Genomic DNA, 25,861 nt, shown 5'->3' with positions numbered 1-25,861 from the left:
ACATAATTAGTTAAATGGAGATCACCTGTGTGCAGTCAAAGTGTTCAATTGATTATAGTAAAATTTCACCTGTATCTGGAAGGTCCAACTGCTGGTGAGTCAGTAAACTGGCAAAAACTACACCATGAAGACAAAAGAACACTCCAAGCAACTCTGCGAAAAGGTTATTGAAAAGCACAAGTCAGGAGATGGATACAAGAAAATTTCCAAGTCACTGAATATCCTTTGGAGTACAGTTAAGTCAACCATCAAGAAATGATAAGAATATGGCACAGCTCTAAGTCTGCCTGGAGCAGGCCACCCTCAAAAATTAAGTGACTGTGTAAGAAGGGAACTAGTATGGGAAGCAACAATTGTTGCTGGATGCTTCACCAGTCGCAGCTTTATGGGAGAGTGGTAAAGAGAAAGCCACTATTGAAAAAACTCACATGAGCTCTCAGCTAGAGTTTGCCAGAAAGAGACTCTGAAGTTAGCTGGAAGAAGGTTCAAATTGATCTTTTTGGCCCTCAGACTAAACACTGTACATCATCAAAAGCACACTATCCGTACCATGAAGCGTGGCAGCAGCTGCATCATGCTGTGGGGATGCTTCACTGCAGCAGGCCCTGGAAGGCTTGTGAAGGTAGAGGGTCAAATGAATGCAGCAAAATACAGGGAGACTCTGAAGGAAAACTTGATGCAGTCTGCAAGAGAACTGAGATTTGGGAGAGGATTTGTTTTCCAGCAAGACAATGATTCCAAGCATAAAGCCAAAGCTACACAAAGTTAATGTGCTAGAGTGGCCAAGTCAGAGTCCAGACCCTAATCCCATGGAGAATTTGTGGTTGGACTTAAAAAGTGCTGTTCACTCACGATCCCCATGCAATCTGACAGAGCTTGGACAGTTTTGTAAAGAAGAATGGGGAAAAATTTCAGCGTCCAGATGTGCAAAGCTGATAGAGCTCTAAACACATAGACTCAAGGTTGTGTTTGTCGCCAAAGGTGCATTTACTAAATACTAACTTGAGGGGGGTTAGTAATTATGCAATCAATTATTTTGTATTTAATAACTAATAAATTGAGACAAATTTGTTTTCACTTTGACACAAAAGAATCTTTATTGATTAGCGTCAAAAAAGCTAAATTAAATCCACTGTGATTCAATGTTGTAAAACAATAAAACATGAAAACTTCCAAGTGGGTGAATACTTTTTATAGGCACAATATATACTTACTGAAATTCAGATTTTATTTTGTATTGCATTGTACTGCTGCCACAAAAACAACAGATTTCAAGACATGTGCCAGTAATATTAAACCATATTCTCATTCTGATTTCAAAGATAATCAAAAAGAATAACACTATCTTCCTACTCAATTCCTCTAGCTCCCAGTTAATCCCACTCTGATGTGCCTGTCCATGTTCTACTGCCATGAAGAGGCCACTTTCGGGTTCTAGGAGCAATTCCTCATTTTACATCTGGGTGGCCTCCAACTTGATGGCATGAACATTGATTTCTCCAATTTCTAGTCATTTCTCTCTCCAGTCCTGATGAAGGGTTTTGGCCCAAAACACGTACTGTTCATTCCCTTCCACAGATGCTGCCCAACCTGCTGCATTGCTCCAGCACTTTGTGTGTGTTGCTCTGGATTTCCTCCATCTACAGAATCCTGTGTTCCCAATCACTCTGTCTCTTTCCCCTCCTCACCCTCACACACTCCTCCCATTAGTTCCCCTCCTCACCCTCACAGACTTCTCCCATTGGTTCCCCACCTCCATCCTCACACGCCTCTCCCATTGGTTCCCCTCCTCACGCTCACACGCCTCTCCCATTGGTTCCCCTCCTCACCCTCACACACTCCTCCCATTGGTTCCTCTCTTCACCCTCACGTGCCTCTCCCACTGGTTCCTCTCCTCCTACCATTCCCATCTGCCATCCCCACTTCCCTTGATTCCATGCTCCACTCTTTTCCTATCAGATTCCATCATCTTCAGCCCTGTGTGCCTTCATCTATCACCTCCCAGCCTCCATCACTATCTTCACTCTTCCCTCCTTCATCTGCCTACCAATCCTCCTCACCTGGATCTACCCATCGCATGTGCCACCTGTTCTCCTAATCACTTTATCCTGGTTAACTCCCCTGTACATTTCAGATGAAGGGCCTTAACCAGAAATATCAACTGTCTGAGTCCCTCCACAGATGCTGCCTGACCCACTGAGATCCTCCAGCACTTTTTCCTGTTGCACCAGATTCCAGCATCTACAGTTTCCTGCATCTCCACTTAAGCCTGCTCTTTGCAATAGCTTACCATGAAATCCTGAATGGCAGATTAATTACTGTTGCAATGTTGAACAAAATGCTACCTCAAGGAAGTACAACAACCATTTCATTAACCAACAGATTTGAGATCTGACATTCATATCTTTGTGTATGCTCTGTTTGAAACTGTGAAAGTGATCCATTACTAGCTGTAAAGAGTTAGGAACATAGAGTTTGTGGGATTACATATAACACAAGTCCTTACAAATTACGAGGACTGCTGAGAGGATCATCGGGGTCTCTCTTCCACCTATTTCAGAGGTTCAAAGGTACATTTAATTTCAGAGTATTTATACAGAATATAACCTGAAATTCATCCTCTTCACAGACATCCATGAAACAAAGAAACCCCATAGAACGACAGAAACATCAAAGCCCTGAAGCCCCCAACCCCTCCCTTCGTACAAGCAGCAGCAGCAACATTGACTACCCCTCCCCACACCCACACTGACCCCCCCCCCCCACCAAAGAGGTTTCTTCCTCCAGACTGTGAGACTACTGAACTCCCCACTACCACTCAGGCGTTGTCACACATGAAGCACCAGTAGTGTTTTACTGCATATTTTTTAACCTGTGTCGTATATATAATACTTATATAATACTAAAGTTGTACTAGCAAACCTGTATGCTCCCAATTTTGATTATGTTAATTTTTTTGAACGTTTTTTCTCCTCACTACCAAATTTAAACTCATATTCTCTTATACTGGGTGGCGATTTTAATTGTTGGTTAGATCCTAATTTGGATCGATCATCCTCTGTTACTAGATCACCTACTAAATCTGCCTTAGCTATTCACTCTTTTCTTTCTAATTATGGTATCTCAGATATATGGCGTTTCCTTCATCCTACTGAGAGAGATTATTCTTTTTTTTCACATGTTCACCATACCTTTACTAGAATTGACTATTTTTTACTTGATAATCAACTTATTCCATTTGTCTATTCTTGTGATTATCAGAGTATACTGATTTCTGACCATGCCCCAATTACTTTGTCTTTAAACTTTCCTGGTCTCCCTCAGAGGAATAAACACTGGCGTCTTGACTCAACTTTATTATCGGATGATGATTTTCTAAAATTTATTAAGGATCAGATAACCTTTTATTTTAACACCAATACATCATCTGAAATGTCATCCCAGATTGTCTGGGATGCCATGAAAGCATATTTGAGGGGTCAAATAATCTCCTATACAGCAAATCTTAATAGAAAGTCCTGTACAGATCGATTAGACCTCATTAATCAGATTAAAGAATTAGATCAACTGTATGCTCAAACTAAGAATCCTGAATTATACAAGAAGCGTGTAAAGGCACTTACGATTTGTTAATGTTACTGTATGTGTTACGTGCGTGAGTTATAGGGACAGCGTTGTGCTCCTTGATCTGGAGGAACTTTGTCTCGTTTGGCAGTATACATGTGTGCGGTTGAATGACAATAAAATTGAACTTCAGGTTTCTCTTAATCTATCTCTCAAGAGGGAAAATGTTTATTAAGCCCATCAGCTTTGCCAGGGCAACTTGTGCATGAAACTGATCATTTGCAGTGGGCATGATGCCCATAACTTAGAGAAGGTCCAACACTCTTAAGAAATCTTAAACAGTTTATGGAAGTCAAATAAGAGAGACCATGAGGCTCATTCAGCCAATTCCCATTGGCTACCCCCATTGTATTGCTATATGGGGCGGAATGGTAGCGCAATGCGTTACAGCGCCAGTGAACTGGGTTGAAGCCCACCACTGTCTGTGTGGAGTTTGTACATTCTCCCTGTCTTCAGGTGGGTTTCCTCCCACATTTCCAATATTTATGGGTTGGGTTTAGGGTTAGTGGGCATGCTATGTCAGTGCCAGAAGCAGGGTGTTCTCAGCATATCCCCAGACTGTGGTGGTTCTTGACACAAATGACACATTTCATGGTATGTTTCAATGTGCGTACAGATGCATTGTGTTCCAACAGATGGTGGGCATAGTTTTGATGTTAAACACTGATAGGCTCAGTTGAAATCTGCAGAATAATTTGGAACACAATACACGCTTACGTGAGAGATAAGAGATTAGCTTTATTTGTCACATGTACATCGAAACATACAGAGAAATGTGTCATTTGCGTCAATGACCAACACAGACCGAGGATGTGCTGGGGACAGCCTGCAAGTATCACTAACTCCTACACAGCGTGCCCACAACTCGCTCACCCTACCCCGGACATCTTTGGAATGCGGGAGGGAATCAGAACACCTGGAGGAAACCCACACGGACACGGGGAGAATGTAGGAACTCCTTGAGAACAATGGAAGGGATTGTACTGATTGGCGATTGCTGCCACAGTAAAAAGGTTGTGCTGGACGCTACACTACGGTGCTGCCTCCACCCTCCACCGTAGGTGCAGACAGCAAGCTGCCATAGTGGGATCTGCAGTATCTCACACATCAGAGCTTGGCAAAGTCCTGCTTTGATTCTCACTCCCCAAGGGTTTCCTGCCAATTCACCAGATTCTCACGTGTTGCTGCAAATTCTCTTCAGCTGAGAACTGTCAGAACAAACACTCTGGAACAGCTTGATTTTATTTCTTATTTTCCACAAGACTTTGCCAACTCCCAATACATTTCACAACATCACTAACATCTCTTGTATTTTAGGAATGAGTATACTAAACACAGGGTTTAGACATTAGGTTGTTCATTTTATCAGTAAGGTGAGAGGTAGATACTTGCCTGTTGTGGACCAGTTTTATTGCTGAAAAGATTCACACTGGGGGAAATTTTATTTTATTTAGTATTGTTTAGAGATACAGTATGGAGTAGGCCCTTCCAGCCACGCCATCCCGGCAACCCCACAATCCCAATTAACCCTAGCATAAATCACAGGACAATTTACAATGAGCAATTAATCTACTCAATGTGCCTTTGGACTGTGGGAGGAAACTGAATCACCCAGAGGAAACCCACACATTCCACAGGGAGGATGTTCAGAGACTCCTTTCAGAGGATTCTGGAATTGAACTCTGAACTCTGATGCCCCGAGCTGTGATAGTGTCGTGCTGACAGCTACACTACCCTGGCGCCCTTGGTTCGTGACCATCTGACCAAAAGGGATTTCTTTCTGTCTGACAACTTTGAAGCAAAAAGGACTGAAAGATTTGATGAGGTGACAACGGTTTTTTAAAAAAAATATCTGAGCTGGCTATTGTCGAATACAGTACACTCAGTCAGCACTTCACCAGATACCTCCCGTACCTAATAAAGTGGCCACTGAGAGTATCTTTGTGGTCTCTGTACTGTAGCCCATCCACTTCAAGGTTCGAAGTGCGTGTTCAGAGATGCTCTTCTGCACACTGCTGTTGTAACACGTGGTTATTTGAGTGACTGTCACCTTCCTGTCAGCTTGAACCAATCTGGCCATTCTCCACTGACCTTTCATTAACACAGAACTAGTGCTCACTGTTTTCACACCACTCATATCACTGTAAACTCTAGAGACTGATGTGCATGAAAATAACAGATCAGCAGTTTCTGAGATACTCAAACCACCCCATCTGGCACCAACAATCTTTCCATGGTGAAAGTCACTTAGATCACATTTCTTCTCCAGTCTGATGTTTGGTCTGAACAACAACTGAACTTCTTGACCATGACTGGGTGATTTTATGAATTGGGTTGCTGCCTCATGATTGGCTGATTACACAATTGCACTAATGAGTAGATGTACAGGTCTACCTAATAAAGAGGCCACTGAGTGGACAGTGCAGCAGCTGAAAGGAAATTCAATAAACACGTGAAGGTTAAAAATAATACTGAGTCCTGATGAAGGGTCCCAGTCCAAAACATTGACTGTTTATTCCACTCCATAGATGCTGCTCGACCTACTGAGTTCCTTCAGCATTTTGTGTGTTACTCTGTATTTCCAGCATCTGCAGGATCTCTTATGTTTGTGTTTTGTTTCTTAATTTGTTTCTTTATGGGATGCAGATACCTCAGTTTGTGACCATCTCACTACTGAAGGGATTACACTCTGAGAGGTTTATCTCGATTTCCTGTACCCAGCCCTGACCGAAGTTGGATCGATCTTAGCACTGGGCTGATTTGGAAAGTGCGGGTGCAAGCCAGAACGTGGCGGAGGGCCCAGGCTGGGACTGAGCCCAGGTCCTAGAGCGAGGAATGATTCAATGTTTGGATGATGTTAACGCTGGTCCAGATGGATTGAAAAGGCTGGATTCCAGGACCAGAGGTGAGGGTCAGGCCGGTTCTGCTCTCTGCTCTTTGCTAAACTGAGGCTGAGACTGAGGGCCTGCTCCAGCTGGTCTGAGGAACCACTTTCATTCTAAATGCTATTTGCTTTATTGTTTGTATGATTTGTTTATCCCCCCTCTCTCTGCACAGTAGGTGTTTGCTGTTTTTTTGTGGATTCTTTTGGGTTTCTTGTTTTGTGGCTGTGTGTTGGGAGATGACCCTCAGGGTTGTATTATATATACATGCTTTGATAATAAATGTACTTTAATCTTTGAACTTTTGACTAATTCCTTTACTTAACAAACATCAAAATGTTTTATTAAGCTGAGGCTTTATTAGGCATTGGTCAAACTGCACTTGGAGTATTGTAAGCAGCTTTGGGCCCATATCTAAGAAAGAATGCGTTGCCATTGGAAAGGGTCTAGAGGAGTTTCACAAGAACGATCATGGGACTGAAAGAGTTAACTTTAACAGAGCTTTTGATGGCTCTGGGCCGATATGCACAGGAGTTCAAAAGAATGAAGAGGAGGATCTCATTGAAACCTGTTAAATACTAGACAGCCTAGATAAAATGGAGGGGGAGTCGATGCTTACTATAGTGGGGGAGTCTAGGACCAGAGGGGGCAGTCTGAGAACAGAAGCCCCTTCTGACTTCTTAACAGAAGTCAGATGTCTCTTTAGAACTGGGATGTGGAGGAATTTCTTTAGCCAGGTGGTCAATCTGTGGAATTCATTGCCATAGACAGGTGTGGAGGCCAAGCCATTGGGTAGATTCAAAGAGGAGATTGATAGGTTCTAAATTAATCAGGGTGTGAAAGGTTATGGGGGATGGCAGAAAATGGGTTTGAGAAAGATAATAAGTCAGCCATGATGGAGCACACTCAATGGGCTGAATGTTCTAATTCTGCTTGTAGGTCTTATGGTTTGAAAGAAATTATGAAGACCAGAATTTCACTATGTGGAATTATTGTGCTAAGTGAAAAATCATGTATTGATGTCTTTCACTCTCCACTGTATTGGAAGCTAAGCATCCACGAACTCGAGGAAGTGTTTAAAAGGGAAAGGACACTGAGCAAAAATGGCAGGTTTCCTTCCCAGAAGAACATCAGAGAGCCCGATCTCTACAATACTTTCCTCCAATCACCTTAAAATTATGCCCCTCATATTAGCCATTTCTGCCCTGTGAAAAGTCTCTGGCTGTCCACTCAAAAGTACAGCACAGAAACAGGTCCTTCAGCCCATCTAGTCCATGCCAAAACATTTGAAACGCCTACTCCCATCAACCTTCACTAGGACCATAGCCCTCCATACCCCTACCATCCCTGCATCTATCCACGGATAAGTTAGACTTGAAATTGAGCTCTTATGCTTCAGTCTGTGCCTCTTGTCTTCCTGTACACCTCCATCAAGTCACCTCTCAACTTCCCTCATTCCAAAGAGAAAAGCACTGGCTTGCTCCATCTAAACCTCATAAGATGTGCTCTCTAATCCAGGCAGCATCCTGATAAACCTTGGATCCTCTGCACTCTCTCTAAAGCTTTCATATTCTTCCTTTAGTTCACTTCTATTAAGAAACATCTTATGAAGTATTATAGAAAGTTTTCCACGTCAGGACACAAGAGACTGCAGATGCTGGAATCTGAAGCAACACACCACTGGAGAATCTTTTCATCTGGGCTGTGAAGGGTCTCATTCCCCTGGCAGGGTGTTCCATGCACTCACCACTCTTTGTGTGAAAAAAATTACCTCTGGCATCCCTCCCTATACTTCCCTCCAATCAACTTAAAATTATGCCCCCTGGTATTCGATATTTCTGCCCTGGGGGCAAAAGTCTCTGGCTGTTCCCTCCATCTACGCCTCTTGTTGGCATAACCTCACCACCTTTCACTTCGGGCTTCACCACTGAATCCGTCATCACCCCACAGCCTGTCCCAAGTGCAAAAGCAGTGGAATAAATGACATGAGCGTGTTTGGAGCAGCCTCATTTTTCTCCCTCTGTGGAATTATTAGCATATGATAAATTATGCACAAAATGTCAGCAAACATAACTCCAGCCAAGGACATGAACACTTAATTGTGACAACACATGAGACATTTTCCATTATTTTGCTTGCTTCTTATTATTCATAAATGTCTCAGGAGTTACACATTTGTAAAAATAAGAAACAAAACACAAATTGAGGAGGAGGAGCCCAGCCAAGTGCCGAATGGAAGTTTCATTCTGAGCACTGATGTTGCTGGCTCAACGAATTGTGCCAAGTGGGAATCAACAGAGGGCAGCATGGTCTCGTGTAGGTTAGTGTGATGCTCTACGCCGTCAATGACTGGGGTTCAGTTCCCACAAGTGTCTGCAAGGGGTTTGTACGTTTACTATGTGCGTCTCCCCTGGGTGCTCTATTTCCCTCCCACATTCCAAAGATGTACCAGTTAGGGTCAGTGAGTTGTGGACGTGGCGTGCTGGCACTGGGAGCCCGTTGACGCTTGTGGACTTTTCTCTGTATGTTTCAATGTACATGTGACAAATGAAGCTACCCTCTAGCTGGTATTTATCTTTAACATTACGCCCCTCATCAATGAGCGAAGATGAAGGTTGGAAAACAATTCCTTCCATTCCTTGACGCTTCTCCTTCGTTAAGCAAGAATGTTTTACAGCACAAGTGCATCTGAAGTCTGGGCATGGGTTTACAGCGAGATCCACCAGCACTCAATAGGTATAACCATATAACCATATAACAATCACAGCACGGAAACAGGCCATTCCGGCCCTCCTAGTCCGTGCCGAACTCTTAATCTCACCTAGTCCCACCTACCCGCACTCAGCCCATAACCCTCCACTCCTTTCCTGTCCATATACCTATCCAATTTTACCTTAAGTGACACAACTGAACTGGCCTCTACTACTTCTACAGGAAGCTCATTCCACACAGCTATCACTCTCTGAGTAAAGAAATACCCCCTCGTGTTTCCCTTAAACTTTTGCCCCCTAACTCTCAAATCATGTCCTCTCGTTTGAATCTCCCCGACTCTCAATGGAAACAGCCTATTCACGTCAACTCTATCTATCCCTCTCAACATTTTAAATACCTTGATCAAATCCCCCCTCAACCTTCTACGCTCCAATGAATAGAGACCTAACTTGTTCAACCTTTCTCTGTAACTTAAGTGCTGAAACCCAGGTAACATCCTAGTAAATCGTCTGTGCACTCTCTCTAATTTATTGATATCTTTCCTATAATTCGGTGACCAGAACTGTACACAATATGCCAATCCTTTTCACTCACTGGTCGTATGATTGCAATTTGGAACGTATTGCCTGCAGGTGTGAAGGCGGTAGGATCCATCGTGAAATTAGATAAACACATCATGAAGCGTAAAGCATTACAGCACAGTACAGGTCCCTCAACCCATGGTGTTGTGCTGACATTTTCACCTACTTCAAGATCAATCTAACCCTTCCCTCCTACATTGCCCTCCATTTCTAAGAGTTCTTTTCAAAGGGTGTCTTAAATGTGCCGAATGGAGAAAATTTTGCTGGGAAACAGGGAAATAGCTGGTGGGTTGGAATGCAGTAATGATGGGCCAAATGGCCTCCTCCTATGCTGCTACCATTCCCTGCTTTCATGATACACTGGACAGAGTTTCACCCCATGGCACTCGCCAGTTAATTCTTGAGACTGGGTGTAACAATGACGTGGCGCTCCAGCCAGTATTTCACTCCACTAACCTTCCCGTGGTGCCTCAGGTTTTGGAAGCCCATATATCTACAACTGATGCTTGGACAGCAGGACAGAGGATCTCTGAAATATTATCAATATTTGCAGAGAGAGTGGAATTACAACAACGTGTACAAAGCAGTTCAGGATATGGAGGTGGAGGGCTGGAGTGAATACCTAATTGTATTTTATTTAGAGATACACCACAGTACAGGCCCTTCTGGCCACTGGCCGCGGCGGGAATTGAACCCAGATCGCTGGTGCTGTAATTGCATTACACTAACCACTACACTGCCATGCTATCTACACAGGAGACACAAAAGAATGCAGATGTTAGAGTCAGGAAGAACACACGGCCTGCTGGCAGTATTCAGCGGGTCAGGCAGCATCTTACAGGATGGAAGGAACTGTTAAGGTTTCAGGTTGAAACCTCGTCCCTCTTCTCAAGCCTATCACCCCTTCTGCCTATCAGCTCGCTAGACTCCTCTGTTCCTGGGCCATTCTTTCAAGTTGGTCCTAAGTGTAGCCCATCTCCTAAGATCCCTCCTCTCCCAGGAATGAGGTCTTTGGAGCTTCTGTTGGTGTTTCTGTAGTGCTGGGGTTTTACGAGATGGGGGTTGCTAGCCCCATTCCCAAGCTTCCTCCTTTCACAGCTGGACTTGGGAGCATCCATTGTGGAGTGAGGGTTTCGACCCAAAACGTTGATAACTCCTTTCCTCTCATAGGTACTGCCTGACCCGCTGAGTTCTTCCAGCAGATTGTTTGTGGCACGTAATTAGAACATTTGATGGGTTCAGCAACACCAAACACCGAGGCTATTAAAACAAAATTGGCACGCTCCCCCCCCACCCACCCCCCATCTATTACCTCAGTCACTGCAGTGCACTTTAAACACATTTTATAATGCTATTTAGACAATAAAGCACATGAGCAGCTTTAGACCATGTGACCCATCGAGTCCACTCCCGCCATTCAATCATGAGTGATTTATTATCCCTCTCAACTCTCCCCTGCTTTCACCCTGTAATCTTTCATGGTGTTACTAATCAAGAACCTTATAAATATACCCAATGACTTGGCCCCTACAGCCGTCTGTGGCAATGAATTCCACAGATTCACCTCTCTCTGGCAAAAGAAATTCCTCCTCATATCTGAGGGCACCTCTGTCCTCGATGCATTCATAACTCAGATTTCTTTATTTATTTATCAAATCTACATCAAGACATTCAGTGAAATGAGTCACTTGTGTTAACAACCAACATAACCTCAGGATGTGGTGGGTGCAGTCCCCAAGTGTCACCACACATTCCAGCTCCAACGCAGCATGCCCTCAGTCTTCCCGGAACAGCAGAAGCAGCAACAGCAGCAAAACTAGTTCCTTTCCCAGCGTCCCAGGCAGACGGGCCTCCAACCCCACAATAGTCCACCTCTGGGCCTCCAGTTCTTGGGCCCAGACTCACAGATATCAGGCCTCTGTGGGCTTCAGTAACTACATGCTGATATTTATATATTCATGTGCATTTTATTCCATATCTGTACTTTAACCTCAAGCTTTGTTATATAATTCTTTATAATTGAATGTTGCTGTTTTTTGTTGCATGTTGTACTCTAACACTCCACAGCAAACTCCTAATACATATAATTTATATTGCAAATAAGGTTGATCCTTGTAAGAGAAAAGAGACTTTTTAAAATGGTAACATATTTCATCTAATAATGTAATTTGAGGTATTTTATTTAGAGAAAAGGCACGGAACAGGCCCTTCCGTCCCAACGAGCCACACTGCCCAGCAACCGCCCTATTTAACCCTAGTCTAATCACCTGGACAATTTACAATGAACAATTAACCTACTAACAAGTACGTCTTTGGACTGTGGGAGAAAACTGGATCACTCTAAGCAAACTGTGTGGTCATGGGAGAATGTACAAATTCCTTACAGACTGCGCTGGAATTGAACTATGAACTATAGAACATTCCCGAGCAGTGATACGTTGTGTTAGCCTCTACACTACTGTGGTATCCAAATGGGGCTTACTAAAATGACGTTCATTATTTGGAGGGTCACATGTGCTTGTAGAGAACTTTACTGAAGTACAATCAACATTCCGTGCAGTGGTTTTATTTATTTATTGAGATACAGCACAGAACTGTATCTTTGTCTTTTTTGAGCTACGCCACCCAACAACCCCAAAATTTAACCCTAGTTTAGTCATGGGACAATTCACAATGACCAATTAACCTACTAACTGATACGTCTTTAGTCTGTGGGAGGAAACTGGAGCACCCATGCATTCCACAGGGAGGATGTCCTTACAGATAACGCCGGAAGTAAATTTCGAACTCTAATGCCGCAAGCTGTAATAACGTTGCACTAACTAGTACCATACCGTTGAATTAATAAGCCGAACTTCAGAGTCATAAACCATTAATCCAAGGGGAGGAGGTTGAATCCACCATGGCAGCATGGAAAATAAAGTATTGAATAAATCTGTACTTCCAAAAAAAAGTTAATTTTACTATGATACTGCGCTCTGGTGAGACTGTGTGTGGAATACTGAACTTTGGTCTAATCTCACCATTATTATATCACGTGCTCTGGTGAGACTGTGTGTGGAATACTGAACTTTGGTCTAATCTCACCATTATTATATCACGTGCTCTGGTGAGACTGTTTGTGGAATACTGACTTTGGTCTAATCTCACTATGATACCACGTGTCGTGGTAAAACTGCCTGTGGAATACTGAACTTTGGTTTAATCCCCCAGCTAAAGGAAGAAAATAAATTATGAGGGAGGAGGTGCAACAAAAGTTCACTTGATTAGTTCCCAAAATGTGGGATTATCCTATGAGGAGAGATTAAGGAGACTGACTTTATACTTTCTGGAATTCAGGAAAATGATTGGTGCTCTTACTGAAACAAAATACTACTTGTTGCTGCATGGATAATGTTTCCCCTGACTTGGGGGCCGAGAGTCAAAGATCATTCAGAACTGGGATAAGAAAATTCCTTGTGTACACTTGAAGTATTGCGATTAGTTCTGGCCACCTCATCGAAGAAAGGATGTGGAAATTTTAGAGAGGGTGCAGAGGAGATTTACCTGTGTGCTGCATGTCTTATGAGAATAGGCTGAGTGACTGAGGGTTTATCTCTTTGTAGTGAAGAAGGTTGAGAGATGACTTGATAGAGGTGTATAAAATGATAAGGGACACAGCTCGAGTCACACTTTCCCAGAACAGAAAGTGGCTAATAAGCGAAGCATATTTTTTAGGTGATTGGAGGAAAGTTTAGAGGGGTACTTTACACCCACCGAGGGTGATGATACAGGCAGATACATTAGAGACATTCAATAAACTCTTAGATAGGCACATGGATGATAGAGAAATGGAGGACTATGTGGGGGGGGGGGGGGTTGGAAGGGTTAGATTGATTTTAGAGCAGATTAAAAGATTGGGACAACATTGTGGACCAAAGGGCCTGTACTGTGTCATATGCTCTATGTTCCAGGTGGTATAATGAGTCTTTAGAATGATCTACCCAAATATTTAGTGATAAGGAGGCCAGGATGGCATTTCTCCCATTGTAGGAAACGGTCTCTTCATATCCGGTTCATCCAAGCCTTTCGCCATTTTATAGGTTTCAATGAGATTGCCCATCATTCTTCTAAACTCCAGTGAGTACAGGCCCAGAGCCAGGAACTGCCCCTCATTCCTAGTATTAACCCTTTCATTCCCAGAATTGTTGCACCATTCCTTTGTTTTGTGCTCATTGACGTATTTGTTAATCCCACATCAAATCTGTGTGTTTCACACAAGCTATGAATTCCACTGTACCCTGCTGTACATGTATTTTACTTTAGTTTCTGCAGTGTCACAAGTAAGATCTCCTTAAAAACCCTGAAGGCAGTGTTGGTCTCAGGTGATTTTTGAGAAGGTGTTTAACTCCCTGCGTAGCTCCGTACATACGCACTGCGAGAGCAGTGGAATCTGTCTCCGGCTCTTTGTGTTGAGTTTAAGTCGCAATCCTTTCGACTGAAAGGTGTCACAGTGATTCTTTCTAGCCCGTTCAGATGTGCTCCTTTCAGAAAAGCATGAGCAAATATGGGAGTCATCTGAAGTGTTAACGATCTGACAATACCAAAAAAGGGAATGACAGTCCATCCTTTTCCTCAGATAATAAAATGAGTCTGCAAGTTGCCAAAGTCTTAGCCCAGCGATTAGAACAATCTGAATGACATTAGTTTGTTACTTAATGCCATTTTATTTTCAAGAGAGCCTATTCCTTTGATGCCCACACAATGTTAAAAAAAAGTTAGAAATTTTAAACTTACTTCTTACTTCTGCTTAATCTGACTTGGTGCCGCACTTCTTAAACCATGATAATGCCAAGCCAGTCTCAGGATTATGGGATTACTGGTAGCTAAACGATTGTTAAAATGGACATGAACAATTGCCAGAGAAGTTTGCAGATGGCTGGCTCCACGTTGGAAGGGGTCCAGGGTTCAGCAATATGATTCTTGCCAAAAACAAAAATCCAACAGGAAGTATAGTGGACAGGCTTAAATTAATTACTGAGCAATTGAAATAAGGGGCAGCAGTGTGTTCTGCCAAGCACTGATGGATTGGTGGCTCACCATAGCATAAGCTTCCTCTGCCAGCGCAGTCCTGTGGGGAAGAGCTTGACCTCCACAGAGAGGAAAGGTCAAAGTATCTGTTTCAATCTCTTCCACTGTCAACAATAATGGCCCCTTGGCCACTAGAGACATCCTCAGTGGCACAGCAAGGCAACAGGCCACTCAGCCCACACTGTCTATGCTGTCCATTGTACCTACCTACACGACTCTCATTTACCCACAGAGTGTCCTTAGTTCTTTGGAAATTGTCACAATACTCCTAATTTAGAGTATCGTGTGCAGTTTTGGTTACCAACCTACAGAAAAGATATAAATAATGTTGAAAAAGTGCAGAGAACATTGACAGGGATGTTGCCAGGAGTGGAGAATCTGAGTTATAAGGAAAGTTTGAATAGGTTAGGAATTTATTCCTTGGAATGTTGATGATTGAGAGGAGATTTGATAGAGCTATACAAAATTTTGTGGGGTATAGACAGGGTAAATGCAAGTAGGCTCCTTCACTGATGTTGGGTGGGACCAGAGGTCAAGGGTTAAGGGTGAAAGGAGTAAAGTTGAAGGGAATATGAGGGGAAATGTCTTCACTCAGAGGATTATGAGTGTGGAAGCTTCCAGCACACATAGAGCATGTGAGTTTGATTTCAATGTTTAAGAGAAGTTTGGATAGGTACATAGATGGTAGGGGTATGGAGGGCTATGGTTCAGGTGCAGGTCGATGGGACTAGGCAGTTTAAATAGTTTGGCACAGACTAGATGGGCTGAAGGGCCTGTTTCTGTGCTGTACTTTTCTATGGGTCTATGAATTCATATGCTTGTGTTGATGTCTGATCAATATCATTAGAGAATCTGTCTCCACCACCACCCAATCCAGTCAATCTCTGCTTAGAAAACAAATCCTGCAGATCTGTTCAACACTTACTACCTCTGAGCAATGGAAAACAGTTTTTACTATCCAACCTATCTATTCTCCTTATGATTATATCCAGTTCACTCCTCACGCTCCTCTGCTTCTTGGGAAAGCAATCTAGTCCCACCTTCTGCCTGACATGCTCCATTCCAGGTAACATCCTGGTGAATCTCCTCTGTACCCTCTCCAACACAGAAACGTTGTCCCAACTTTGATAGCTGGGGGCCATTATAGTGGGGATAAAGGAGCAGCATGGTAGCATAGTGGTTAGCATGATCGCTTTACAATGCCAGCTGTAAGATGGGGTTCCCACCACTGTCTGTAAGAACTTTGTACCTTCTTCCATGACTGCATGAGTTTCCTCCGGGTGCCTCAGTTTCCTCCCACATTCCTACGGGTTAGGGTTAGTGAGCTGAGGCTATGCTATATTGGTGCCAGAAGTGTGGTGACCAGCTCAATCTTCTCTGATATGACATGAGATTTCTCAAACCATATCCTGTTTAAATTTAGAAAAAATTAGAAGTGGTACCTTTGATCCCTCGATTAAATTTGAAGAAACTTGGAGGCCTTTTATTCAATACTTTCACAGAATATAATTTGACCTTTTCCGATTCCTTTATATCATTCATTAATTTGAGTAGAGGAGGGAAGTTGATGACACTAATGTTTTTTTTTTGATGTAATAGAATAGCCCAGCTTTTTTTAGTTTAGTTTTAGTTGTATTTAGTTTATTTTGTTTTTGATTTTTCAATTTGGGGTTTTTTTTCCATCTTTTTATTTTTTTTGGTATCTTGTTTATATCAAGGGTTTGGGAGGTCTATTATATTGGTGTTACCTTTAGTTTTTACTCATGTGGTAATTGCCAACAATGTAATCTCACTCTCTTTGTACTATTATGACTGTTATGTATCTGTTTTTGAAAAATTCAATAAAAGATTGAAAGAGATTAATGTCACACTTCACAGTATGTTTTAATGTACAGTTTCAAGAAAAAGTTTGTGAACCCTTTGCAATACCTGTTTTTCTGCAATAATTACTCAAAAAATGTGGTCTGATCTTCACCTAAGCCATGATAATAGACAAATATAATCAGCCTAAACTAATAGCACTACAAATAATTGTACTTTTCATGTCTTTATTGAACACATTGTTTAATCATTCACAGTCCAGGCTGGAAAAAGTATGTGAAGCCTCGTATTCAATAATACATTTTATGGCAGAACCTCCTTTTGCAGCAATAATGTCCACCAAACATTTCCTGTAGCTGTTGATCAGACTTGCACAACGGTAGGAAGGAATTTCAGACCATTCTTCAATACAAAACTGTTTCAGTTCATCAACATTTCTGGGATATTTTGCATGAACAGCTCTCTTCAGGTCATGCCACCGCATCTCAATTGGGTTAAAGTCTGGACTACGACTTGGCCATTCCAAAATGTGAATTTTCTTCTTTTAAACTATTTTGCTGTTGATTTACTTTTGTGTTTCGGATCATTGTCTTGTTGCATTATCCAACTTTATTAAGCTTCAGGTGACAGGCCACTACCCTGACATTCTCCTGTAAAATGTCTTGATACAATTTTTGAACTCATCACTCCCTCAACGACTGCAAGCTGTCCAGGCCCTGAGGCAGCAAAGCAGCCCCAGACCATGATGCTCCTTCCACCGTGCTTCACGGTTGGGATGAGGTTTTGGTGCTGGTGTGCAGTGCCCTTTTCCCTCCAAACATAGCAGTGTGTATTTCTGCCAAAAAGTTTAACTTTTAACTCTTATGTCCTCAGAATATTGCCCCAGAAGTGTTGTGGACATCCAGGTGGTCTTTTGCAAACTTGAGATGTGCAGCAATTTTTTTTTGGAGCGCAGTGGTTTCCTCTGTGGTGTCCTTCCATGAATACCATTCTTGTTTAGTGTTTTTTTCCCTTATAATGGACACATGAACAGAGACTTTAGCAAGTTTTAAAGATTTTTGCAGGTCTTTTTCCGGCACAGGCACATGATCATAAACAGATCTTTCTTGAAAAGAGCAGGCTCTGTCAGTAACCTGACTTTTTGTGACTTTTTTTATAGGGCAGGGCACCTCTACAACCCACATCTAATCACATCTCATTGATGGAACACCTGACTCCAAGCTTCTGTAGATGCCATCACCCCAGAGGTTCACATATTTTTTTGAACCTAGACTGATTGTTTAAATGGTGTACTCGGTATTGACAAGAAGCACAATTATTTATGTGTTATTAGTTTAGGCAGTTTGTGTTTGTTTATTATTGTGACTTGGATGAAGATTAGACTACATTTTATGAGTAATCAACTCAAGAAAACAGGTAATTGCAAAAGGTTCACAAACTTTTTCTTGCAACTGACGGAATGCTCGAATTCAAAATCCTGAGTGGTCCTGGGTGGTCACAGAAGATACTCCCCTTCATCATCTTCCAAGCATTTAACTGTTGTATCTGTGTGTGGTGATCAGCTAAAACTCTTCATCAGGCCTCCTCACTTTACACTGTAATTTCATAATCAGGCTCTTCAATACAAGAGATTCTGCAGGTGCTGGAAATCTAGCGTAACACACACAGTATGCTGGAGGAACTCAGCAGGTCAGGCAGCATCTACGGAGGGGAATAAACTGTCAACATTATGGGCTGAGAGCCTTCATCAGGACTGGAAAGGAAGGAGGCAGAAGTTACAATCAGAAGGTTGGGGGAAGGGAAGGAATGCAAGTTGGCAGGGGTGAGGTAAGACCACACGTGGGGGCAGGAGATACTTTCTCCTGCTTGGTTGCATCAAGACTTGGCATGGCAGCTGTTCTGCCCGTGACCGCAAGAAACGGCAGAGAGTGATGGGCACGGCTCAGAATATCACAGAAACCAGCCTCCTCCCTATGGACTCCGTCTTCACTTCTCGCTGCCTCAGTAAAGCAGCCAGCATCGTCACAGACCCCACCCACTCACCCAAACACTCATTCTTCTCCCCTCTTCCTCGTCACATGTACATCAAAACAATGATTAATCTTCATTTCTGCACGTGTCCATTCAGATAACTTCATTGCACAGTGTATTGAGGTAGTAGGAGGAACACAATAACAGAGTACAACGATACGGAACGGGATATGGTCTCTGTTGGACATGCACAAGACTGGTGAATTCTCAGTGCTCGTTTCAGGCTTGAACAGATTTATTTAGTTTTAAATTTTAATTAAAGATACAGCATGGAATAGGCCCTCCTGACCACACCACCTAGTGACCCCCGACTTAACCTTAATCTAATCATGGGATAATTTGCAATGACCAATTAACCACAGTCTTTGGACTGTGGGAGGAAACCAGAGTACCTGGAGAAAACCCAAGCATTCCACAGAGAGGACATATAGACTTCTTTCAGATTGAACTCTGAACTCTGACACGCCAAGCTGTATTAGCGCCCTGCTAACTGCTACACTACCATAGGATGCCTCAACATCCTCCACCATTACACAGTGACCACATTTGTCACCAATTGTAAGATACTGCCAAGTGACCCCTGCTGTCGTGTCTATTGGAGCCACCGTCTGTCCAAAATGTACTGGAGTAGAATCAGTCAAAGACAAAGCCAGATGCGCAGCATCTGTATGTACAGGTGCCATGAAAAGCCTGCAGCAGATCACAGGCACATGGCATCATATAAGCTGCATTCACTAGTGAAACATTATCTAAGCATAAAATATACTCACGTTTTATAAGAAAGAACAGAAGAAGATTTTCACTCTCTCTGAAGCTTCCACATTCTTCTAATAATGAGGTGACCAGAACTGAACATATAACTCCAAGTGTGGTCTAATCAGAGTTTTATGGAGCTGCAACATTACTTCACAGCTCTTAAACCCAATCCTCAGTCTAATGAATGTCAATGCACCATATACCTTCTTAACCACCCTATCAACTTGTATATCAACTTTGAGGGATTTTTGGACTTGGACCCCAAGATCCCCGTTTCTCCACACTGCTCAGAATCCTGCCATCAACCTTCAATTTTGACCTTCCAAAGTGAATCACTTCACACTTTTCCAGATTGAACTCCATCTGCCCCTGCTCAGCTTAGCCCAGCTCTGCATCCTATCAATGTCCTGTTGTAATCTGCCACAACCTTCTACACTATCCACCAACCTTTGCGTCATCTGCAAATTTACTAATCCAACCCTCCTCTTTAAGTCATTTATAAAAATCACAAAGAGCAGATCCCTGTGGAACATTGCTGGTCACAAACCTCCAGGCAGAATACACTCCATCTACTACCACCCTCAGATTTCCGATGCCACACAGCCAAGTTTCCATGGATCCTATGCCTCATGACTTCATAATTTGTACCAATTAATGCAGATAATCTGAAAATTTATTTGATAATTGCCTGTTAAGCACAAACTTGCTGCCACAGTTTTGTGAACACCCCTACCACAGTTCAAATGTGCTTCTCGTTCATTGCAAAATGCTTTGGCGCGTTATTAAAGGTGCTAATTGAATGCAAACTCTTGCACTTTCTGTCACAGGGATCTTCCTTTGAGCAATATGTAAACATTTTATTTTTCATTTAGAGATACAGTGTGGAACAGGCCCTTCGAGCCCAGTGAGCTTCACTGCCCAGCAGTTTACCAATTTAACCCTAGCCTAATCACAGGACAATTTACATTGACCCATTAACCTATGTCTTTGGATGGTGGGAGGAAACCAGAGCACCTGGAGGAAACCGACACGCCCACGGGAAGAAGGTACAAACTTCTAACAGAGGGTGCCAGAATTGAACTCTGAACTACGATCCCAAACTCTAATCACACTGCAATAACCACTGTGCTAGTCTGTACCAGTGGTGTAGTGGCATCAGCACCCAGACTTCGGAACACGAGGTCCTGGGTTTGAATCCGGCCAACTCTTTGTACAAGTCCTACCCGTGCTGGGTTGGGCTAGCAAATCAGCCTCGTACAACAGACATATGCTAAAGATTGCCGCCTGTTGCCAAATGAGGAGTGGGAAGAACTTTCAAACTGCTATGCTACCCTAGCACCCCTAAAATATTCCAAATGCACATTCTGCCCTACTTAAACAAAGCCCCCCATTTTACAGTGAGGCTAAGCAGACAGACAAGAAGGCATTTACACAGGATTTATAATGAGCACAGAAGTATGTCTGCAATGTAGCTACTGTCGCAATGCTTGAAATGCTGTGCTAAAATGGTTGGAGAGAAGGTTTGGGGATGGTTAAATCAAAGGGAATATTTTTCATGTGGTGAAGTCAGCATTGCCCTGTGGTAAGTTGTGGAGGTCATCTGGTCAAATGTTTACTGGGCATGGTGAGATGGCGATAACACAAGCAAGCGTAATGGGTTGGAAACGGCAGGACTGTGGGATATTCCCAGCCGGTCAGGCCGTGCTCATGCAAAAAGAGAAACAGCCAACATCCCACGTGGAGGAATTTAACGATTAGCCTAGTGCTGAGTTCTGCAGAATGGTAATTGCTTATAAAACCCTGATTAAAGATGGAAGATTAGCTTTATTCGTTACACGTGCATGATCAACATGTCCCTACGACGTGTTGGGAGAGGCGCCACGCTTCTGGCGTCAACAAAGCATGCCCAAACTCGCTAACTCGCACACCTTTGGAATGTGGGAGGAAACCGGAGCACCCGGAGGAAACCCACACGTTCACGTACCCACCTCTGCCCAAAATTCCTCAACATGATAACAGTTTGAATCAATGTTGAAATCTTTGTATCACTCATCTGCTCTCCCCCACCACCAAGTTTTCTCCCTTGTCCAAGCCACCCTCTCCCCAATCCTGTGGCTACACAGGTACTTCAGGAACTACTGATCGGACTTGGACCAACACTGCCAACACATCTGAAACATTGAATGAACAAAGAAAAGGATTAGCTTCATTTGTCACAGGTACACTGAAACTTCAAAACCTGGAGTGGAATGTGTCATTTTTGCATTCAACGACCAACATGGTCTGAGGATGCGCTGGGGGCAGCTCACAAAAGTCACCACGACGCCAATGCCAACACAGCAAACCCACAACTAACCGGTACATCTCAGGAATGTGGGAGGAAACCAGAGCTCTTAGCAGAAACCCAAACAGCCATGTGGAAAACGTACAGACTCCTCACAGACAGCGGCAGGAATTAACCCATTTCGGTGATAGGTGTCAACGTTACACTCCTGTGCCTTAGATTACTAATCCTGTTGGTAGCTTAAATGGTCATATGCGTGCAACTGGGCAGTGTGGCTCATTGGGCCAGGAGGGCCTGTTACTGTGCTGTACCTCTAAACAAATAAAATAAAATTATGTAGTCAGATAGGAATGCACCAGTGCATAATTAAAAGTAAATACAAATAAAGAAATATTAGCCCATGGCATTAATATTTCAGCAATGTTACAAGCAGAAATGTTGCTGAGCTGTTGTCTCTGTTGAGGTCGGAGCTCAAGCTTAGTCTTTTTTTAGGATTTTTAAAAACTTCTGTTCTATAAGGGGTTAGAGAACTGTCTATCTGTGCAGAGATGGAGGAACTGGGCTTGCTTGCTCCACCATTATTGTTTTGTTGCTTGTTATGCTCTGTGTTGTTCTGCCCAGCAGTGTGGGCATGTTATGTTGGGGCCAGAATGTGTGACAACACTTGTGGGCTGTCCCCAGCACATCCTTAAGTGTGCTGGTTACAGAAACAACACCCTTCACTGTAAGCTTCTATGTTCATAAGAATTAGACAATTCAGCCCATCTTGTCTGCTCTGCCATTTCACCATGACTGATAAATTACCCCTCTCAACCTTTCCTGCCTTCCCCCCATAACCTTTGATGCCCCTGAAAATCAAAAACCTATAAAACCTCTACTTTAAGTATACCCAATGACTTCGCCTCCACAGCTGTCTGTGATAGATTCAGTACCCACCCTCAGGTTAAAGAAATTATTAATATATATCTGATTAATAAAACTGAATCTGAACTTGACTCTGAACCTGAGACCAGAAGTCACTGTGTAATGGTTCAAGAACCCTTGTTTTACAGCAGAAATGGATAATTCTTACATCACCTCAGTGGGTGAGCAACTTGATGTCGGAGGATTTAGTGTTGGGTCTCTGCAAATTAAAACTAACTTGTTTCTTTTCTCTCTTTTTTCCTGATCTGTCATGATCCCAAATTCCTTTAAAACAGAGCAGTATTTATATATACATTTTTTAATGCATGTCAGCCAGCTATTTTCAGACAAGCTGTTTGGACTGAGAGAACTGAGTATTTACCCAAGTCTCCTCTGTTACCCGAGCTCCAGTCAATGCAGTGGATTGACACTCTCCATCAGAACCAACACCATAGCTCTTGGTTTGCACAGTTAAAAAAAAACAAACAGAGGATTTATTGCTGTGTTATCTTGCCTGCGGCAAGAAACCATGTCACTGGGTTACCCACAATTCTTAAACAGAAATCCAAACACATACGGGTTAGTAGGTTCAAAGTTCAAAATACATTTATTATCAAGGTACATATATCGGATGGCAGGGTGGAGATAACCTCTACGAAAGGAGGTGTAAGGCCTTCGGTCCCTCCGCTAGCCTGCAGGTAAATATGGAGAACATTTAATTGATCACATGGGTGTAATTGGGCAGCACGAGCTTGTTAGACTGGAAAGGCTTGTAACTGAGTTGTATCTCTAACTAACAAGAAAAATAAAGAGATTCTGCAGATGCTGGAAATCCAGAGTAAAGTGTACAGAATACTTGAGAAACTCAACAGATCAGGCAGCATCTATGGAGAGGAATAAACAGTCAACATTTTGGGCCGAGATCTCTTATTGGGATTTTGTATGTGTCGTGAGCAGTGGGTCTTCTCTCTCTCCCACCATGGAGTTCATCCTGCCATTCGTAAGTGCAAAACCCATACTGGAATAAGTGATTTTCAGACCCTGGTCTATCAAAGATTCATACATTCACACAGGATGGAAACAAGACCTTTTCGGCCGGCACTGGAAATATATCATCAACATGATCTCCACAAAAACCTGCAAATTCATTGTATAAATCACAAATATGTCAATGTCAGTATCTTCTCTCATACAGCCAGAGAAATGTAGCAAAGAAACAGTCCTTTTGTCGCATAACCAGAGCTTGTGATAGGCACCAGCTGCTCATATGGCCATCCACTGTCTCATGACCCTGATCGGGGGCTAAGCAGGTGCTACACCTTGCCCAAGGGTGACCTGCAGGCTAGTGGAGGGAAGGAGCGACCTGCACCTTCTTTGTTAGAGACCACATCTCCATTCCATCACCCCAAAGCTATGAAGTACTTTTATATAAAACTGATTTTTTTAATGAATTATTATGTTCTACTGTTCACCTGTCTTAAAGTTCTTCACATCTACTCTTCTGTCACCACAGCTGGGTTTGATATATCCCACACAAGGAGGGAATTCAAACATCTACCCACTATCAAGTACGGAAGAAAGATTTTCAATGAACCAGCTCCTTTGCGTTGTGTCATGCATGTGAACAGCTGGATACCGAGGTGCACTGTACCTGCTTGTGGGGGTAAACATTGATGTGGCACTTGATGCATTCTTGCCCCATGTTGGCCCAGGAGTTTCCACTCATCCATTTCCTTTTGCACTTGGGGCATTTGTATTCACCGAAGCAGCGTTTCTTTCCCTGGTAGGGAGTCAACCCTTCTCCTTTAGGACGAGCCTACAAAATTAAACAGACACAGGCAGATGTTAAAACGGCAGGAATATCACCTACCACCCAACACATAATTCTCCCCAGCTCCCATCATCTTCAGTGGGTCCCTGCCACCAAATACATCTTTAGCACCCCCACTCTCCACTTTCCGTAGGGATCACTGATTTCCTTGTCCATTCATCCCTCCTCACCATTCTCCCTCCTGGCACTTATCCCTGCAAGTGAAAGAAGTGCTACACCTGCCCATTCACTTCCTCCCTCACCTCCAATCAGGGTCCCAAACAGTCCTTCCAAGTGAGGCAACAATTTAGCAGCAAATCTGTTGGGATATCTACTGTACCCAGTGCTCCCGATGCAATCTCCTCTACATTGGTGAGATCCGATGTAGACTGGGAAACCTCAGCTCTATGTGCAAAAAGCAGAACCTACTGGACATCAATTTTAATTCCTATCCCCATTCACATTCCTTATTGGTCCATGGCCTCCTCTTGTGCCAAGATGCCTCCTATTCTGTCTTGGTAGCCTCCAACCTGATAGTATGAACATTGATTTTCCAACTTCTGGCAATTTTCCACTCACCCTCCCCTCTTCTTCTATTCCCACTCTGGCCTCTTCTCATCTGCCTATCACGTCCCCCTGATGACCTTACCCCCCCTTCCTTTCTCCTATGGTCCATTCTCCTCTCCTGTTGGATTCCTTTTTCTTCAGCCCTTTACCTTTTCCACCTATCACCTCCTTATTTCATCGCCTTCCCCACCCACACTCAGTGACCATTTTATTAGTTACACCTGTATACAAACTCATTAATGCAAATATTTAATCAGGCAACCATATGGCAGCAACTCAATACATAACAGCAAGGGGTCAAGGGGTATACTTGTTCAGACCAAACGTCAGATTGGGGAAGAAATGTGATCTGAGTGCATTTGATTGTGGAGTAGTTGTTGGTGCCAGATGGGTGGTTGAATATCTCAGAAACTGCTGATCTCCTGGAATTTTCACGCAAATCAGCCTCTGGACTTCACAGAGGATGCAAAATACAAAAACATCCAGTGAGGAGCAGTTCTGTGGGCAAAAATACCTTGTTAATGAGAGGGTCAGAGGAGAATGGCCAGACTGGTTCAAGCTGACAGGAAGGCGACTGTAACTCAAATTACCACACGTTACAACAGTGGTGTGCAGAAGAGCATCTCTGAATGCACAACACGTCGAACCTTGAAGAGGAAAAGCTATGGCAGCAGAAGGCCACAGATATACACTCAATGGCCACTTTATTAGGTTCAGGAGGTGTTCAATAAAGTGGCCACTGAGTGTGTATCGAAGTGGGGTTTCCATCCTTCATCAGTACACACTAAAGGCCAACTCAAAGGGACAGTTATTCCTGGCT

At 43.1% G+C, this 25,861-nt stretch overlaps 1 protein-coding gene across 1 annotated transcript in view; it reads right to left on the bottom strand.

Annotated features, from left to right (window-relative positions):
* zcchc24 (zinc finger, CCHC domain containing 24) overlaps positions 1 to 25,861 on the bottom strand; it is a 216,530-nt gene that overhangs the window by 13,951 nt on the left and 176,718 nt on the right. The window contains exon 3 of the mRNA XM_073025610.1: positions 24,316 to 24,480. Within this exon, the coding sequence (XP_072881711.1) occupies positions 24,316 to 24,480 (165 nt within the window). The remainder of the gene's footprint in view (positions 1 to 24,315; positions 24,481 to 25,861) is intronic.

Source organism: Hemitrygon akajei, chromosome 21 (assembly GCF_048418815.1).
Source record: "Hemitrygon akajei chromosome 21, sHemAka1.3, whole genome shotgun sequence".
Classification (NCBI taxonomy): domain Eukaryota; kingdom Metazoa; phylum Chordata; class Chondrichthyes; order Myliobatiformes; family Dasyatidae; genus Hemitrygon; species Hemitrygon akajei.
This window is presented reverse-complemented; position numbering and strand designations above follow the sequence as displayed.